General features: G+C 47.1%; 1 protein-coding gene across 1 annotated transcript in view; it reads left to right on the top strand.

The window, feature by feature from the left end:
- LOC135521685 (uncharacterized) overlaps positions 1–20,656 on the top strand; it is a 196,216-nt gene that overhangs the window by 60,141 nt on the left and 115,419 nt on the right. Inside the window, 2 exon segments of the mRNA XM_064947360.1 lie at positions 9,151–9,341; positions 12,679–12,735. Coding sequence (XP_064803432.1) covers positions 9,155–9,341; positions 12,679–12,735 — 244 coding nt within the window. The 5' untranslated portion in view covers positions 9,151–9,154.

Here is a 20,656-nt window from a genome sequence, read left to right as displayed (position 1 = left end):
ATTTATAAAGAGAGGGAGTTAGTTAGATTTCAAGATTTCAAAGAGAGGGAGGAAGTTAGATTTCAAGTTTTCAAAGAGAGGGAGGAAGTTAGATTTCAAGATTTCAAAGAGAGGGAGTTAGTTAGATTTCAAGATTTATAAAGAGAGGGAGTTAGTTAGATTTCAAGATTTCAAAGAGAGGGAGGAAGTTAGATTTCAAGATTTCAAAGAGAGGGAGGAAGTTAGATTTCAAGATTTCAAAGAGAGGGAGTTAGTTAGATTTCAAGATTTCAAAGAGAGGGAGGCAGTTAGATTTCAAGATTTCAAAGAGAGGGAGGCAGTTAGATTTCAAGATTTCAAAGAGAGGGAGGAAGTTAGATTTCAAGATTTCAAAGAGAGGGAGGAAGTTAGATTTCAAGATTTATAGAGGGAGGGAGGGAGAGAGAGAGGGAAGGAGGGAGGAAGAGAGTGAGGGAAGGAGGGAGGGAGAGAGAGGGAAGGAGGGATTGAGAGAGAGGGAAGGAGGGAGAGAGAGAGAGAGAGAGAGGGAAGGAGGGAGAGAGAGAGGGAAGGAGGGAGGGAGAGAGAGAGAGGGAAGGAGGGAGGGATTGAGAGAGAGAGAGAGAGAGAGAGGGAAGGAGGGAGAGAGATAGGGAAAAAGGGAGGGAGAGCGAGAGAGAGGGCAGGGGGGATGGAGAGAGAGAGAGAGAGAGAGGGAAGGAGGGGGGGATTGAGAGAGAGAGAGAGAGAGAGAGAAGGAGGGAGAGAGAGGGAAAAGGGAGGGAGAGCCAGAGAGAGGGAAGGGGGGATGGAGAGAGAGAGAGGGAAGGAGGGGGGGATTGAGAGAGAGAGAGAGAGAGAGAGAAGGAGGGAGAGAGAGAGGGAGGGAGGGAGGGAGGGACGGAGGGAGGGAGGGAGAGAGGGAAGGAGGAGGGAGGTTTTGCTGAAACGTGTGCTGCTCTGCTCTGCTCAGCACTAACCCCAATCCATTTCTCTGATACACCATTGGCACATGCTATCCTAATCTTCTTGATTGAGGAAACCAGGGGGAGGAGGGGACAGTGTAAAAAGAGAAGAATGGGGGAGAGATTAGAGAGAGAGACAGAGAACGTTAATGCTCAGCCAGTTGGGAAATGAAAACATAGAGAGAGAGAACCTGTCATTAGTCCTTCAACGTCGATGAAAGATGACACCATTTGACCTGGCAGATTCTCGCATTGGTCACATGACCCTATAGCTGTGTCTATGTCGTTGGCCTATCATCAACCAGCCTTTCCCCTGTCTGTCTGTCTGTCTGTCTGTCTGTCTGTCTGTCTGTCTGTCTGTCTGTCTGTCTGTGTAGTTTACCCTAGAGCTACAGCACCATATAACCTAGCACAGAGTGGGCTGTTTTCTCGTTCGGAACGTCCGTGGATGTCCTCAGATTATTGTCACTCTGGGCCTAGCAGAGAGGCTGACCCCTGGTGGCCCAGGAGGACATTACATTACAGTGTGTTAGACAGAGACAGATGTGTCCCAGGAGGACATTACATTACAGACAGTGTGTTAGACAGAGACAGATGTGTCCCAGGAGGACATTACATTACAGTGTGTTAGACAGAGACAGATGTGTCCCAGGAGGACATTACATTACAGACAGTGTGTTAGACAGAGACAGATGTGTCCCAGGAGGACATTACATTACAGTGTGTTAGACAGAGACAGATGTGTCCCAGGAGGACATTACATTACAGACAGTGTGTTAGACAGAGACAGATGTGTCCCAGGAGGACATTACATTACAGTGTGTTAGACAGAGACAGATGTGTCCCAGGAGGACATTACATTACAGACAGTGTGTTAGACAGAGACAGATGTGGCCCAGGAGGACATTACATTACAGACAGTGTGTTAGACAGAGACAGATGTGTCCCAGGAGGACATTACATTACAGTGTGTTAGACAGAGACAGATGTGTCCCAGGAGGACATTACATTACAGTGTGTTAGACAGAGACAGATGTGGTCCAGGAGGACATTACATTACAGACAGTGTGTTAGACAGAGACAGATGTGGCCCAGGAGGACATTACATTACATTACAGTGTGTTAGACAGAGACAGATGTGTCCCAGGAGGACATTACATTACAGTGTGTTAGACAGAGACAGATGTGTCCCAGGAGGACATTACATTACAGACAGTGTGTTAGACAGAGACAGATGTGTCCCAGGAGGACATTACATTACAGACAGTGTGTTAGACAGAGACAGATGTGTCCCAGGAGGACATTACATTACAGACAGAGACAGATGTGGCCCAGGAGGACATTACATTACAGTGTGTTAGACAGAGACAGATGTGTCCCAGGAGGACATTACATTACAGACAGTGTGTTAGACAGAGACAGATGTGTCCCAGGAGGACATTACATTACAGACAGTGTGTTAGACAGAGACAGATGTGTCCCAGGAGGACATTACATTACAGACAGTGTGTTAGACAGAGACAGATGTGTCCCAGGAGGACATTACATTACAGACAGTGTGTTAGACAGAGACAGATGTGTCCCAGGAGGACATTACATTACAGTGTGTTAGACAGAGACAGATGTGTCCCAGGAGGACATTACATTACAGACAGTGTGTTAGACAGAGACAGATGTGGTCCAGGAGGACATTACATTACAGTGTGTTAGACAGAGACAGATGTGGCCCAGGAGGACATTACATTACAGTGTGTTAGACAGAGACAGATGTGTCCCAGGAGGACATTACATTACAGACAGAGACAGATGTGGTCCAGGAGGACATTACATTACAGTGTGTTAGACAGAGACAGATGTGGTCCAGGAGGACATTACAGACAGTGTGTTAGACAGAGACAGATGTGGTCCAGGAGGACATTACATTACAGACAGAGACAGATGTGGCCCAGGAGGACATTACATTACAGTGTGTTAGACAGAGACAGATGTGGCCCAGGAGGACATTACATTACAGACAGTGTGTTAGACAGAGACAGATGTGTCCCAGGAGGACATTACATTACAGACAGTGTGTTAGACAGAGACAGATGTGTCCCAGGAGGACATTACATTACAGACAGTGTGTTAGACAGAGACAGATGTGTCCCAGGAGGACATTACATTACAGACAGTGTGTTAGACAGAGACAGATGTGTCCCAGGAGGACATTACATTACAGATAGTGTGTTAGACAGAGACAGATGTGGCCCAGGAGGACATTACATTACAGTGTGTTAGACAGAGACAGATGTGTCCCAGGAGGACATTACATTACAGACAGTGTGTTGGACAGAGACAGATGTGTCCCAGGAGGACATTACATTACAGACAGTGTGTTAGACAGAGACAGATGTGGCCCAGGAGGACATTACATTACAGACAGTGTGTTAGACAGAGACAGATGTGTCCCAGGAGGACATTACATGACAGACAGAGACAGATGTGGCCCAGGAGGACATTACATTACAGTGTGTTAGACAGAGACAGATGTGGCCCAGGAGGACATTACATTACAGACAGTGTGTTAGACAGAGACAGATGTGTCCCAGGAGGACATTACATTACAGTGTGTTGGACAGAGACAGATGTGTCCCAGGAGGACATTACATTACAGACAGTGTGTTAGACAGAGACAGATGTGTCCCAGGAGGACATTACATTACAGTGTGTTAGACAGAGACAGATGTGGCCCAGGAGGACATTACATTACAGACAGTGTGTTAGACAGAGACAGATGTGGTCCAGGAGGACATTACATTACAGACAGAGACAGATGTGGCCCAGGAGGACATTACATGACAGACAGTGTGTTAGACAGAGACAGATGTGTCCCAGGAGGACATTACATTACAGACAGTGTGTTAGACAGAGACAGATGTGGCCCAGGAGGACATTACATTACAGACAGTGTGTTAGACAGAGACAGATGTGGCCCAGGAGGACATTACATTACAGACAGAGACAGATGTGGCCCAGGAGGACATTACATTACAGTGTGTTAGACAGAGACAGATGTGGCCCAGGAGGACATTACATTACAGACAGTGTGTTAGACAGAGACAGATGTGTCCCAGGAGGACATTACATTACAGACAGTGTGTTGGACAGAGACAGATGTGTCCCAGGAGGACATTACATTACAGACAGAGACAGATGTGGCCCAGGAGGACATTACATTAAAGACAGTGTGTTAGACAGAGACAGATGTGTCCCAGGAGGACATTACATTACAGACAGTGTGTTAGACAGAGACAGATGTGGCCCAGGAGGACATTACATTACAGACAGTGTGTTAGACAGAGACAGATGTGTCCCAGGAGGACATTACACTACAGACAGTGTGTTAGACAGAGACAGATGTGGTCCAGGAGGACATTACATTACAGACAGTGTGTTAGACAGAGACAGATGTGTCCCAGGAGGACATTACACTACAGACAGTGTGTTAGACAGAGACAGATGTGGTCCAGGAGGACATTACATTACAGACAGTGTGTTAGACAGAGACAGATGTGGTCCAGGAGGACATTACATTACAGACAGAGACAGATGTGTCCCAGGAGGACATTACATTACAGACAGTGTGTTAGACAGAGACAGATGTGTCCCAGGAGGACATTACATTACAGACAGTGTGTTGGACAGAGACAGATGTGTCCCAGGAGGACATTACATTACAGACAGTGTGTTAGACAGAGACAGATGTGTCCCAGGAGGACATTACATTACAGACAGTGTGTTAGACAGAGACAGATGTGTCCCAGGAGGACATTACATTACAGACAGTGTGTTAGACAGAGACAGATGTGGTCCAGGAGGACATTACATTACAGTGTGTTAGACAGAGACAGATGTGTCCCAGGAGGACATTACATTACAGTGTGTTAGACAGAGACAGATGTGGCCCAGGAGGACATTACATTACAGACAGTGTGTTAGACAGAGACAGATGTGTCCCAGGAGGACATTACATTACAGACAGTGTGTTAGACAGAGACAGATGTGTCCCAGGAGGACATTACATTACAGACAGTGTGTTAGACAGAGAGAGATGTGGCCCAGGAGGACATTACATGACAGACAGTGTGTTAGACAGAGACAGATGTGTCCCAGGAGGACATTACATTACATTACAGTGTGTTAGACAGAGACAGATGTGGCCCAGGAGGACATTACATTACAGACAGTGTGTTAGACAGAGACAGATGTGTCCCAGGAGGACATTACATTACATTACAGTGTGTTAGACAGAGACAGATGTGGCCCAGGAGGACATTACATTACAGACAGAGACAGATGTGGCCCAGGAGGACATTACATTACAGTGTGTTAGACAGAGACAGATGTGGCCCAGGAGGACATTACATTACAGTGTGTTAGACAGAGACAGATGTGGCCCAGGAGGACATTACATTACAGTGTGTTAGACAGAGACAGATGTGTCCCAGGAGGACATTACATTACAGTGTGTTAGACAGAGACAGATGTGGCCCAGGAGGACATTACATTACAGACAGTGTGTTAGACAGAGACAGATGTGTCCCAGGAGGACATTACATTACAGACAGTGTGTTAGACAGAGACAGATGTGTCCCAGGAGGACATTACATTACAGACAGTGTGTTAGACAGAGACAGATGTGGCCCAGGAGGACATTACATTACAGACAGTGTGTTAGACAGAGACAGATGTGTCCCAGGAGGACATTACATTACAGACAGAGACAGATGTGTCCCAGGAGGACATTACATTACAGACAGTGTGTTGGACAGAGACAGATGTGTCCCAGGAGGACATTACATTACAGACAGTGTGTTAGACAGAGACAGATGTGGCCCAGGAGGACATTACATTACAGACAGTGTGTTAGACAGAGACAGATGTGTCCCAGGAGGACATTACATTACAGACAGTGTGTTAGACAGAGACAGATGTGTCCCAGGAGGACATTACATTACAGACAGTGTGTTAGACAGAGACAGATGTGGCCCAGGAGGACATTACATTACAGACAGTGTGTTGGACAGAGACAGATGTGTCCCAGGAGGACATTACATTACAGACAGTGTGTTAGACAGAGACAGATGTGTCCCAGGAGGACATTACATTACAGACAGTGTGTTAGACAGAGACAGATGTGTCCCAGGAGGACATTACATTACAGACAGTGTGTTGGACAGAGACAGATGTGTCCCAGGAGGACATTACATTACAGACAGTGTGTTAGACAGAGACAGATGTGTCCCAGGAGGACATTACATTACAGACAGTGTGTTGGACAGAGACAGATGTGTCCCAGGAGGACATTACATTACAGACAGTGTGTTAGACAGAGACAGATGTGTCCCAGGAGGACATTACATTACAGTGTGTTAGACAGAGACAGATGTGTCCCAGGAGGACATTACATTACAGTGTGTTAGACAGAGACAGATGTGTCCCAGGAGGACATTGCATTACAGACAGTCTGTTAGACAGAGACAGATGTGGCCCAGGAGGACATTACATTACAGACAGTGTGTTAGACAGAGACAGATGTGTCCCAGGAGGACATTACATTACAGTGTGTTAGACAGAGACAGATGTGTCCCAGGAGGACATTACATTACAGACAGTGTGTTAGACAGAGACAGATGTGTCCCAGGAGGACATTACATTACAGACAGTGTGTTAGACAGAGACAGATGTGTCCCAGGAGGACATTACATGACAGACAGTGTGTTAGACAGAGACAGATGTGTCCCAGGAGGACATTACATTACAGTGTGTTAGACAGAGACAGATGTGTCCCAGGAGGACATTACATTACAGACAGTGTGTTAGACAGAGACAGATGTGTCCCAGGAGGACATTACATTACAGTGTGTTAGACAGAGACAGATGTGTCCCAGGAGGACATTACATTACAGTGTGTTAGACAGAGACAGATGTGTCCCAGGAGGACATTACATGACAGACAGTGTGTTAGACAGAGACAGATGTGTCCCAGGAGGACATTACATTACAGTGTGTTAGACAGAGACAGATGTGTCCCAGGAGGACATTACATGACAGACAGTGTGTTAGACAGAGACAGATGTGTCCCAGGAGGACATTACATGACAGATAGTGTGTTAGACAGAGACAGATGTGTCCCAGGAGGACATTACATGACAGACAGTGTGTTAGACAGAGACAGATGTGTCCCAGGAGGACATTACATTACAGACAGTGTGTTAGACAGAGACAGATGTGTCCCAGGAGGACATTACATTACAGACAGTGTGTTAGACAGAGACAGATGTGTCCCAGGAGGACATTACATTACAGACAGTGTGTTAGACAGAGACAGATGTGTCCCAGGAGGACATTACATTACAGTGTGTTAGACAGAGACAGATGTGTCCCAGGAGGACATTACATGACAGACAGTGTGTTAGACAGAGACAGATGTGTCCCAGGAGGACATTACATTACAGACAGTGTGTTAGACAGAGACAGATGTGTCCCAGGAGGACATTACATGACAGACAGTGTGTTAGACAGAGACAGATGTGTCCCAGGAGGACATTACATTACAGTGTGTTAGACAGAGACAGATGTGTCCCAGGAGGACATTACATTACAGACAGTGTGTTAGACAGAGACAGATGTGTCCCAGGAGGACATTACATTACAGTGTGTTAGACAGAGACAGATGTGGCCCAGGAGGACATTACATGACAGACAGTGTGTTAGACAGAGACAGATGTGTCCCAGGAGGACATTACATTACAGACAGTGTGTTAGACAGAGACAGATGTGTCCCAGGAGGACATTACATTACAGACAGTGTGTTAGACAGAGACAGATGTGTCCCAGGAGGACATTACATTACAGTGTGTTAGACAGAGACAGATGTGTCCCAGGAGGACATTACATTACAGACAGTGTGTTAGACAGAGACAGATGTGTCCCAGGAGGACATTACATTACAGACAGTGTGTTAGACAGAGACAGATGTGGTCCAGGAGGACATTACATTACAGACAGTGTGTTAGACAGAGACAGATGTGGCCCAGGAGGACATTACATTACAGACAGAGACAGATGTGGCCCAGGAGGACATTACATTACAGACAGTGTGTTAGACAGAGACAGATGTGTCCCAGGAGGACATTACATTACAGACAGTGTGTTGGACAGAGACAGATGTGTCCCAGGAGGACATTACATTACAGACAGTGTGTTGGACAGAGACAGATGTGTCCCAGGAGGACATTACATTACAGACAGTGTGTTGGACAGAGACAGATGTGTCCCAGGAGGACATTACATTACAGTGTGTTAGACAGAGACAGATGTGTCCCAGGAGGACATTACATTACATTACAGTGTGTTAGACAGAGACAGATGTGGCCCAGGAGGACATTACATTACAGACAGAGACAGATTGAACCTCTGGTGACTTGCCTGCTGGCTCTGTGTGAGATGCTGGTCGGGAGATGTCATGAATGATGCTAAATATACTATTTGAGTTGTTGGGAAAGTTCACACACTGATGTTTACAGCTCTACATCATAAACTATTGTATTATATATTATGTATGTTTTGACATTTATGAATATAATTCAAATGTTTCATCCATCCAAAACTGTCCTCCTGCATCCCATTTCAATTCCATATCTAACCACACACCTCTGCTTGTCCCTGTCTGTGCCCCCCCCCACACACACACACCTCTGCTTGTCCCTGTCTCTGCCCCCCCCACACACACATACCTCTGCTTGTCCCTGTCTCTGCCCCCCCCTACACACACACACTTCTGCTTGTCCCTGTCTCTGCCCCCCCCCCACACACACACACCTCTGCTTGTCCCTGTCTCTGCCCCCCCTACACACACACACTTCTGCTTGTCCCTGTCTCTGCCCCCCCCACACACACACCTCTGCTTGTCCCTGTCTCTGCCCCCCCCCACACACACATACCTCTGCTTGTCCCTGTCTCTGCCCCCCTACACACACACACACTTCTGCTTGTCCCTGTCTCTGCCCCCCCCACACACACACACCTCTGCTTGTCCCTGTCTCTGCCCCCCCCCACACACACACACCTCTGCTTGTCCCTGTCTCTGCCCCCCCCTACACACACACACACCTCTGCTTGTCCCTGTCTCTGCCCCCCCACACACACACACACCTCCCTCCAGAACCATGGAGGAGCTGGACCTGAGTCTGATTGATGCCCTGACGGACAGCGTCCCCCGGGAGGGTCCAGAGGGCCTGGTGGGGAGAGACTTCGTGGCGATGCTGGAGTCCGAGGCCTTCGTTGACCAGGTGGGCGAGAAGGTGGGCAAGACAGACTACATCCTCCTGATGGACAATGATGGGACCAGGGCAGGTGAGCTGACCGGAGGGCAAGGGGTTGTGGGTAGAGGGGATGGGGATGGGACATGAGGGAGGTCATTGAGGTCAGTCACTATTGCACTGATTGGTTTGGTTGGTTGATTGATTGATGACAATGGGACATTTGAATGAGCACCTGCCATGCTAATCAACTACTATTTTTCCATGTTGTCTGTCTGTAATTGTGTAATGACTTGGTGCTGCCTATCTTGGCCAGGGCGCTCTTGAAAAATAGATTTCAAATCTCAATGAGCTCTTCCTGGTTAAATAAAGGTTAAATAAATAGAACTATAGAAGCTAATTAGCCTACAGTGAATAACTTAGAATGTATGCTCCTACGGGCTTCCAAGTGCACATCTTTCCTAGCCAGGGGACAGTGCTCAGGGAAGGAGGGGTCGCTGAGGTCATGGTGTATTGAGGTGTAAAACTCACGCTTTCCTTTCAGAATAACTCTCCCCTCTCAGGGTAATGCTCTCCTCTCAGGGTAACTCTCTCCTCTCAGGGTAACTCTCTCCTCTCAGGGTAATGCTCCCCTCTCAGGGTAACTCTCTCCTCTCAGGGTAACTCTCTCCTCTCAGGGTAATGCTCCCCTCTCAGGGTAACTCTCTCCTCTCAGGGTAATGCTCTCCTCTCAGGCTAATGCTCTCCTCTCAGGGTAATGCTCCCCTCTCAGGGTAATGCCCTCCTCTCAGGGTAATGCTCTCCTCTCAGGGTAATGCTCTCCTCTCAGGGTAATGCTCTCCTCTCAGGGTAATGCTCTCCTCTCAGAGTAATGCTCTCCTCAGGCTAATGCTCTCCTCTCAGGGTAATGCTCTCCTCTCAGGGCAATGCTCTCCTCTCAGGGTAATGCTCTCCTCAGGGTAATGCTCTCCTCTCAGGCTAATGCTCTCCTCAGGCTAATGCTCTCCTCTCAGGGTAATGCTCTCCTCTCAGGGTAATGCTCTCCTCTCAGGGTAATGCCCTCCTCTCAGGGTAATGCTCTCCTCTCAGGGTAATGCTCTCCTCTCAGGGTAATGCTCTTCTCTCAGGGTAATGCTCTCCTCTCAGAGTAATGCTCTCCTCTCAGAGTAATGCTCTCCTCTCAGAGTAATGCTCTCCTCAGGGTAATACTCTCCTCGCAGGGTAATACTCTCCTCTCAGGGTAATGCTCACCTCTCAGGGTAATGCTCTCCTCTCAGGGTAATGCTCTCCTCTCAGGGTAATGCTCTCCTCTCAGAGTAATGCTCTCCTCTCAGAGTAATGCTCTCCTCTCAGAGTAATGCTCTCCTCAGGGTAATGCTCTCCTCTCAGGGTAATGCTCTCCTCTCAGGGTAATGCTCCCCTCTCAGGGTAATGCTCTCCTCTCAGGCTAATGCTCTCCTCTCAGAGTAATGCTCTCCTCTCAGGGTAATGCTCTCCTCTCAGGGTAATGCTCTCCTCTCAGAGTAATGCTCTCCTCTCAGGGTAATGCTCCCCTCTCAGGGTAATGCTCTCCTCTCAGAGTAATGCTCCCCTCTCAGGGTAATGCTCCCCTCTCAGGGTAATGCTCCCCTCTCAGGGTAATGCTCTCCTCTCAGAGTAATGCTCTCCTCAGGGTAATGCTCTCCTCTCAGGGTAATGCTCTCCTCTCAGGGTAATGCTCCCCTCTCAGGGTAATGCTCTCCTCTCAGGCTATTGCTCTCCTCTCAGAGTAATGCTCTCCTCTCAGAGTAATGCTCTCCTCTCAGGGTAATGCTCTCCTCTCAGGGTAATGCTCTCCTCTCAGAGTAATGCTCTCCTCTCAGGGTAATGCTCCCCTCTCAGGGTAATGCTCTCCTCTCAGAGTAATGCTCCCCTCTCAGGGTAATGCTCCCCTCTCAGGGTAATGCTCCCCTCTCAGGGTAATGCTCTCCTCTCAGAGTAATGCTCCCTCTCAGGGTAATGCTCCCCTCTCAGGGTAATGCTCCCCTCTCAGGGTAATGCTCTCCTCTCAGAGTAATGCTCTCCTCTCAGGGTAATGCTCTCCTCTCAGAGTAATGCTCTCCTCTCAGGATGTGTGTGTGTAATGTTACGTAACTTTACGTAAGCATCTCCAGATAAGTGACTGATAATGCCATACAGCAGGACAAGGCCTGCCGTTTTGGATCTGACAGTGTGTCAGTCCAGCAGACTGTGGCCTGATTTTAGTGGAGTGTGTTTGTGTTTGTGTGTGTGTGTGTGTGTGTCCAGCAGACTGTGGCCTGATTTTAGTGGAGTGTGTGTGTGTGTGTGTGTGTGTGTGTGTGTGTGTGTCCAGCAGACTGTGCCTCAGCTTTAGGCCATGTCTATTGTCCCGACAATCTGTCCAGAGTTGCAGACTGTGTGTGTGCAGTTTTCCATGATGGTCAACTTCAGAAGTGCTGTGGGCAGTAATCATGCCATGTGTGTTAGTTCCTCGCTGACACCGGCCAGCAGCCTCCCACCCTGCATCCCACTGCAGGCTTTACCTCTGAAGCTAAGCAGGGTTTTTATTTAATTTCACCTTTATTTAACCAGGTAGGCTAGTTGAGAACAAGTTCTCATTTACAACTGTGACCTGGCCAAGATAAAGCGTAGCAATTCGACACATACAACAACACAGAGTTACACATGGAAATAACAAAACATACAGTCAATAATACAGTAGAACAAAAGAAAACAAAAAGTCCATACACAGTGAGTGCAAATGAGGTAAGATAAGGAAATAAATGGGCCATGGTGGCAAAGTAATTACAATATAGCAATTAAACACTGGAATGGTAGATCGGCAGAAGATGAATGTGCAGGTAGAGATACTGGGGTGCAAAGGAGCAAAATAAATAAATATATACCAGTATGGGGATGAGGTAGGTAGATAGATGGGCTGTTTACAGATGGGCTATGTAGATGGGAGACCAGATGCTGCTGGAAGTGGTGTTTGAGGGCCAGTAGGAGGCACTCTTTCCTCTGGTCTAAAAAAATATCCCAGGGCAGTGATTGGGGACATTGCCCTGTGTAGGGTGCTGTCTTTCAAATGGGACATTAAACAGGTCTCCTGACTCTCTGTGGTCACTAAAGATCCCATGGTACTCATTGTAAGAGTAGGGGTGTTAACCCGGGTGTCCTGGCTAAATTCCCGATCTCGCCCTCATACCATCATTGCCACCTAATCATCCCCATCCTACAATTGTCTCATTCATCCTCCCCTGTAACTATTCCCCAGGTTGTTACTGTAAATGACTGTTTTTTCAGTCAGTTTACCTGGTAAATAAACATACTGGCACACCTTGTTGGGTCCAAGCAGAGAGCTAATAGGTAGTTGGCCTAATGTGTGTGTGTGTGTGTGTCTGTGTGTGGGTGCGTGTGTGTGTGAACAGATGCCAACCCTGTGTTGGATAATGGCAAGCAGGACGCCCAAGGGGCACAACAACCTGGTAAGAGTTAATTCCCAGAATTCTTCTGTCCTTGGCGACTCTGAAAGTACCACCTGACTGTGCTCACTTCCCTCCATCCTCTTTTACTTCCTGTGTCCTCGTCCTTCGCTTCTTGTATTTCACTTATTTCTCCTTGTTGAGTGTTTTGAGTGTGTGTGTAGCTCCTTTCATTTTTTTTATAGTCAACCAAGGACTTTCAGGTCAGGATGTGAAGTTAGTTATATGTTGGCTGGACTTTTTTAGGTTCATTGACATGCTGTGATGCTCACATAAGAGCACAAGGCCTTGAATTGGTCTTTCATTTCCTCTCTACTCAGATTGTTTATAGAAAAACATCTTTACCTTGTCCTGTCTCTGAGGATGAGTAGCTGTTGCTAATGTCCGCAGTAAACCAATAGAATCGTCCGGATTCTTATTGATGCTTTGTTCATAAGAACCTTGAAGTGACAGGATAAACAGTCTGTTTCTTGTGAGCATTCACATTGCACTTTCACTGCCATCCACTGCCATGGATCGCTTCAGGTTCTGTAGGGCTGCCGTGGATCGCTTCAGGTTCTGTAGGGTTGCCGTGGATCGCTTCAGTTTCTGAAGGGTTGCCGTGGATCGCTTCAGTTTCTGAAGGGCTGCCGTGGATCGCTTCAGTTTCTGTAGGTCTGCCGTGGATCGCTTCAGGTTCTGTAGGGCTGCCGTGGATCGCTTCAGGTTCTGTAGGGCTGCCGTGGATCGCTTCAGATTCTGTAGGGCTGCCATGCACCGCTTCAGATTCTGTAGGGCTGCCATGCACCGCTTCAGGTTCTGTAGGGCTGCCGTGCATCGCTTCAGGTTCTGTAGGGCTGCCGTGGATCGCTTCAAGTTCTGTAGGGCTGCCATGGATCGCTTCAGGTTCTGTAGGGCTGCCGTGGATCGCTTCAGGTTCTGTAGGGCTGCCGTGGATCGCTTCAGGTTCTGTAGGGCTGCCGTGGATCGCTTCAGGTTCTGTAGGGCTGCCATGGATCGCTTCAGATTCTGTAGGGCTGCCATGGATCGCTTCAGGTTCTGTAGGGCTGCCGTGCATCGCTTCAGGTTCTGTAGGGCTGCCGTGCATCGCTTCAGGTTCTGTAGGGCTGCCATGGATCGCTTCAGGTTCTGTGGGGCTGCCGTGCATCGCTTCAGGTTCTGTAGGGCTGCCGTGCATCGCTTCAGGTTCTGTAGGGCTGCCGTGCATCGCTTCAGGTTCTGTAGGGCTTCCCTGGATCGCTTCAGTTTCTGAAGGTCTGCCGTGGATCGCTTCAGGTTCTCTAGGGCTGCCGTGGATCGCTTCAGTTTCTGTAGGTCTGCCGTGGATCCTTTCAGGTTCTGAAGGGCTGTCTCCGCTCTCTAATCCATTTGTAGTCCCAGTTGAATTCGATTGACCAGTTTTGAGCCTTCCCTCTGAAATGGGGTTCTGTGTGAATAGATCGGGACTAGTGTGTTCTTATAATCTGATGAAAGCTTCATTAGTGTCTGATCCTCTTCCTCCTCTGAGGTAATTAAATAACTGGAGGGAGACTAATGCTGCCTCTGTGAGCAGCCCTTCTAATTACCCACTAACCATCGCTGTAGGAGGTCTGCAGATATTTCATACATTTCAACAGTGTAAAGGGAATTCCACTTCCTGTCAATTGTTTCCCCAAATACTTTTTTTTTTGGAGGCCACGATTTAGCAGTGACTGTGCGCCGCTGCTAAATGCATATAGGGGAAACACTTGGTGTGTGTAAATCAAATTGATTTATATTGCCCTTCGTACATAAGCTGATATCTCAAAGTGCTGTACAGAAACCCAGCCTAAAACCCCAAACAGCAAGCAATGCAGGCGTTGAAGCACTTTGCCTAGGAAAAACTCCCCAGAAAGGCCAAAACCTAGGAAGAAACCTAGAGAGGAACCAGGCTTTGAGGGGTGGCCAGTCCTCTTCTGGCTGTGCCGGGTGGAGGTTATAACATGGCCAAGATATTCAAATGTACATAAATGACCAGCATGGTCAAATAATAGGTCTGGGACAGGTAGCACGTCCGGTGAACAGGTCAGGATTCCATAGCCGCAGGCAGAACAGTTGAAACTGGAGCAGCAGCACGGCCAGGTGGACTGGGGACAGCAAGGAGTCATCATGCCAGGTAGTCCTGAGGCATGATCCTAGGGCTCAGGTCCTCCGAGACACTCTCTCCCTTCAGCTCAGGTTGAGCTGTTATAAAGTTTAGAGCTTGTGGCCGGTGGCAAATCACATTTTTGACTGTGACTTTAAAGTCGCAATCAGCAGTAGAAACAATAACAAAGTCTCCTCACCAGTGGTGTAAAATACGTAAGTAACAATATTTAAAGTACTACTTAAATAAAAAGTACTTTAAAGTACTACTTAAATAAAAATACTTTAAAGTACTACTTAAATAAAAATACTTTAAAGTACTACTTAAATAAAAATACTTTAAACTACTACTTAAATAAAAATACTTTAAACTACTACTTAAATAACAACACTTTAAAGTACTACTTAAGTCGTTTTTATGGGTATCTGTACTTTACTATTTATATTTCTGACAACTTTTACTTCACTACATTTCTAAAGAAAATAATGTACTTTTCTCTCCATACATTTTCCCTGACACCCAAAAGTACTGGTTACATTCTGAATGCTTAGCAGGACAGGAAAATGGTCGATTCACACACTTATCAAGAGAACATCCCTGGTCATCCCTACTGCCTCTGATCTGACAGACTCACTAAACACATGCTTTGTCTGTAAATGATGTCTGAGTGTTGGAGTGTGCCCCTGGCTATCCATATATACATTTAAAAAAGAAAATGGTGCCGTCTGGTTTGCTTAATATTAGGAATTTTATGTTATTAATACTTTTTGAGCAATTACATTTACTTTCAAAACTTAAGTATATGTACAACCAAATACTTTTTACTTTTACTCAAGTAGTATTTTACTGCCTGACTTGAACTTTTACTTGAGTCAGGAGAGGACAGGAGAGGAGAGGACAGGAGAGGAGGTATACAGGAGAGGACAGGAGAGGAGAGGAGAGGACAGGAGAGGAGGTAGACAGGAGAGGACATGAGAGGAGAGGACAGGAGAGGAGAGGACAGGGGAGGAGGTATACAGGAGATGAGAGGACAGGAGAGGACAGGAGATGAGAGGAGAGGACAGGAGAGGAGAGGAGAGGACAGGAGAGGAGAGGACAGGAGAGGAGAGGACAGGAGAGGAGGTATACAGGAGATGAGAGGACAGGAGAGGAGAGGACAGGAGAGGAGAGGACAGGAGAGGAGGTATACAGGAGATGAGAGGACAGGAGAGGACAGGAGAGGAGAGGACAGGAGAGGAGAGGACAGGAGAGGAGGTATACAGGGCCTTGCAAAAGTATTCACCCCCTTGCCGTTGTTCCTATTTTGTGGCATTACAACCTGTAATTTAAATAGATTTTTCTTTAGATTTCATCTAATGGACATACACAGAATAGTTCAAATTGGTCAAGTGAAATGAATTTTTTTTTTTTTTACTTTAAAAAAAATAAAGTGGTGCACATGTTTTCACCCCCTTTGCTGTGAAGCCCCTAAATAAGATCTGGTGCAACCAATTACCTTCAGAAGTCACATAATTAGCTAGATTGCACACAGGTGGAGTTTAAGTGTCACATGATCTGTCACGTGATCTCAGTATATATCCACCTGTTCTGAAAGGCCCCAGAGTCTGCAACACAACTAAGCAAGCAGCACTATGAAGACCAAGGAGCTCTCCAAACAGGTCAGGGACAAAGTTGTGGAGAAGTACAGATCAGGGTTGGGTTATTAAAAAAATATCTGAAACTTTGAACATCCCACGGAGCACCATTAAACCCATTATTAAAAAATGGAAAGAATATGGCACAACAAACCTGCTAAGAGAGGGCCGGCCCCAAAACTCACTGACCAGGCGAAGGGAGCATTAATCAGAGAGGCAACAAAGACACCAAAGATATTCGTTTAAGGAGCTGCAAATCTCCACAGCGGAGGTTGGGGTATCTGTCCATAGGACCACTTTAAGCCATACACTCCATAGAGCTGGGCTTTACAGAGTGGCCAGAAAAAAAGCCATTGCTTAAAGAAAAAAATAAGCAAACACATTTGGTGTTCGCCAAAAGGCATGTGGGAAACTCCCCAAACATATGGAAGAAGGTACTCTGGTCAGATGAGACTAAAATTTAGCTTTTTGGCCATCAAGGAAAACGCTATGTCTGGCACAAACCCAACCCCTCTCATCACCCCGAGAACACCATCCCCACAGTGAAGCATGGTGGGGTGTTTTTCATCGGCATGGACTGGGAAACCGGTCAGAATTGAAGGAATGATGGATGGTGTTAAACACAGGGAAATTCTTGAGGGAAACCTGTTTGTCTTCCAGAGATTTGACACTGGGACGGAGGTTCACCTTCCAGCAGGACAATGACCTTAAGCATACTGCTAGAGAAACACTCGAGTGGTTTAAAGGGAAACATTTAAATGCCTTGGAATGGCCTAGTCAAAGCCCATACCTCAATCCAATTGAGAATCTGTGGTATGACTTAAAGATTGCTGTACACCAACAGAACCCATCCAACTTGAAGGAGATGGAGCAGTTTTGCCTTGAAGAATGGGAAAAAAAATCCCATTGGCCAGATGTGCCAAGATTATAGAGACATACCCCAAGAGACGTGCGTCTGTAATTGCTGTAAAAAGGTGGCTCTGCCTTTGTGTGTGTGTGTGGGGGGGGGGGGGGGGTGAAGAGTTATGCATGCTCACGTTTTCTGTTAATTTAATCATATTTTTGTTTGTTAAAAAATATTTTGCATCTTCAAAGTGGTAGACATGTTGTGTAAATCAAATGATACAAACCCCCTAAAAATATATATTTTAATTCCAGGTTGTAAGGCAACAAAATAGGAAAAATGCCAAGGTGGGTGAATACTTTCGTAAGGCACTGTAAGTAGTAACTAGGTCAGAGAGTTAGGAACGTAGAGACAGAGGCCCCAGGAACCCTAAGCTTGAGAGCCATGAGGAGTGTGTTTGTGTCTCTGGTTATTCATACGTATACGCCTGCATGTATATCTGCAGCATGATGCCGCTGGCTGAGATGCATGTATGTTATAGTGAGAAGGCTGGGATGGCCTTCCGGGTGGTGCAGTGTTCAAGGGCGCTGTACTGCAGCGCCAGCTGTGCCACCAGAGACTCTGGGTTCGCGCTGGTCTGGAGTTGACAGATCTGGTTCTAGGGAGGGGATGGTCTGGAGTTGACAGATCTGGTTCTAGGGAGGGGATGGTCTGGAGTTGACAGATCTGGTTCTAGGGAGGGGATGGTCTGGAGTTGACAGATCTGGTTCTGGGGAGGGGATGGTCTGGAGTTGACAGATCTGGTTCTACGGAGGGGATGGTCTGGAGTTGACAGATCTGGTTCTGGGGAGGGGATGGTCTGGAGTTGACAGATCTGGTTCTAGGGAGGGGATGGTCTGGAGTTGACAGATCTGGTCCGGTTGGGATTGCTTTACTAACCAGCACTCTCTTTGTCTGACTGTCACTCTCTGTCTTTCTTTCTGTTTTTCTGTCTGTCTCTTTTGCTCTCGTCCTCTTTTTCTTAATTCCTACATTTCTTTATCCTCAACTTTTTATTCATCTTTTCCCTCTGCTCTCATCACTCCTCCCTTCTTTCCTCTCTGCTCTCCCCTCTCCTCTCCTCTCCTCTCTTCTCTTCTCTTCTCTTCTCTTCTCTTCTCTTCTCTGCTCTCCTCTTTCCTCTCTCTCCTCTCTTCTCTGCTCTCCTCTCTCCTCTTTCCTCTCTTCTCTCCTCTCCTCCCTTCTCTCCTCTCCTCTCTTCTCTCCTCTCTTCTATCCTCTTTTCTCTCCTCTCCCCTCTCCTCTTCTCTCCCCTCTCTCTCCTCTCTGCTCTGCTCTTCTCTCCCCTCTCTCCTTTCCTCTCTGCTCTGCTCTCCTCTTCTCTCCTCTCCTCTCTGTTCTCCTCTTCTCTCTCCTCTCTTCGCTCCTCTCTTCTCTTCTCTCCTCTCCTCTCTCCTCACTCCTCTCTGCTCTCCTCTTCTCTCTCCTCTCTTCTCTCTTCTCGCTTCTCTTCTCTCTTCTCTCCCCTCCCCTCTCCTCTCTGCTCTGCTCTTCTCTCTCCTCTCCTCTCTGTTCTCCTCTTCTCTCTCCTCTCTTCTCTCCTCTCGTCTCTCCTCTCCTCTCTGTTCTCCTCTTCTCTTCTCTTCTCTTCTCTCCTCACTTCTCACTCCTCTCTGCTCTGCTCTCCTCTCTGCTCTCCTTTTCTCTCTTCTATCCTCTCCTCTCTGCTCTCCTTTTCTCTCTTCTCTCCTCTCCTCTCTATTCTCCTATTTTCTTTTCTCTCCTCTCCTCTCCTCTCCTCTCTGCTCTCCTTTTCTCTCTCCTCTCTGCTCTCCTCTCCTCTCTCTCTCCCCCCCCCAGTACCATCTCTAACCACCACTACCACCGCCAAATGTCCTTCAGCCTGGAGGCCCCTGTAGGAGACCCTGTGGACTCTCTCCTGACTCCCACCACCCCTCCATCAGAATATGGGTTAGGGTGCTCCGCTGTCGTCAACATAAGTCCTCTCCCTCCAGTTCTGACTGGGTTACTGAGCCTAGAGAACCAAAGGATTAGAATGATGCCTCCAGACACACAGATGAACAGACACACAATTACTATGCAGATATATATGTCTACTGACAGAGTAACATCGGATATATATGTCTACTGACAGAGTAACATCAAATATATGTGTACTGACAGAGTAACATCAGATATATATGTGTACTGACAGAGTAACATCAGATATATGTGTACTGACAGAGTAACATCAGATATATATGTGTACTGACAGAGTATCATCAGATATATATGTGTACTCAGAGTAGCCTCTCTCTCTCTCTGTCTCTCTCTCTGTCTCTCTCTCTCGCTCTCTGTCTCTCTCTCTCTCCCTCTCTCTGTCTCTCTCGCTCTCTCTGTCTCTCTCTCAATCTCTCTCATTCCCTCTCTCTCTCTCTCTCTCTCTGTCTCTCTCTCTGTCTCTGTCTCTCTCTCTTGCTCTCTGTCTCTCTCTCTCGCTCTCTTCTCTCCTCTCTCGCTCTCTCTCTCTGTCTCTCTCTTGCTCTCTCTGTCTCTCTCTCTGTCTCTCTCTCTGTCTCTCTCTCTCTCATTCTCCCTCATTCCCTCTCTCTCTCTCTCTCTCTCTCTCTGTCTCTCTCTCTCTCTCTCTCTCTCATTCTCCCTCATTCCCTCTCTGTCTCTCTCTCTCTGTCTCTCTCTCTGTCTCTCTCTCTCTCTCTCTCATTCTCCCTCATTCCCTCTCTGTCTCTCTCTCTGTCTCTCTCTCTCTCTCTCATTCTCCCTCATTCCCTCTCTGTCTCTCTCTCTCTCTCTCTGTCTCTCTCTCTCGCTCTCTGTCTCTCTCACTCTCTCTCTCTCTCTCTCTCTCTCTCTCTCTCTCATTCCCTCTCATTCCCTCTCTGTCTCTCTCTCTCTCTCTTGTCTCACCAACATCCTTGGTATTATGCTTCAGTGGACAAGTTACCACTGTCAGCTTCTGCACCTTGTTTCTCCCTGAGCTGACGCTGCCAGCCTGCTCTCCTAACACCAAACTCACACTGCTTCTAGCTGTCCTTGTAATAACTCTGTTTATCAAACACTGGCATCGTTTCTAACATACTGATTTTTAACACAAGTGACACTTTCAGACTTTCTCATGTTTCTGTGTTTTATTTCATTTTTAAAAGTAAATGCATGTTTAGGTAACATTCCGCTTCTTGTAGTCTGTTTCATAGGCCAAAGAGACTGCCCTTTCGGTAATCTCAAAGTGCAATATGCAGCTCGATTGTATTCCCAATTACTGATTGGATGTTAAACATAACATTTTAGCATAACAAGGAGTGGTACCTAGACTAGACTCAG

The sequence above is a fragment of the Oncorhynchus masou genome, chromosome 30, assembly GCF_036934945.1.
Source record: "Oncorhynchus masou masou isolate Uvic2021 chromosome 30, UVic_Omas_1.1, whole genome shotgun sequence".
In the NCBI taxonomy this organism is placed as follows: Eukaryota; Metazoa; Chordata; class Actinopteri; order Salmoniformes; family Salmonidae; genus Oncorhynchus; species Oncorhynchus masou.
The sequence above is the reverse complement of the archived record's forward strand: the minus strand, read 5'-3'. Positions and strand labels throughout refer to the sequence as shown.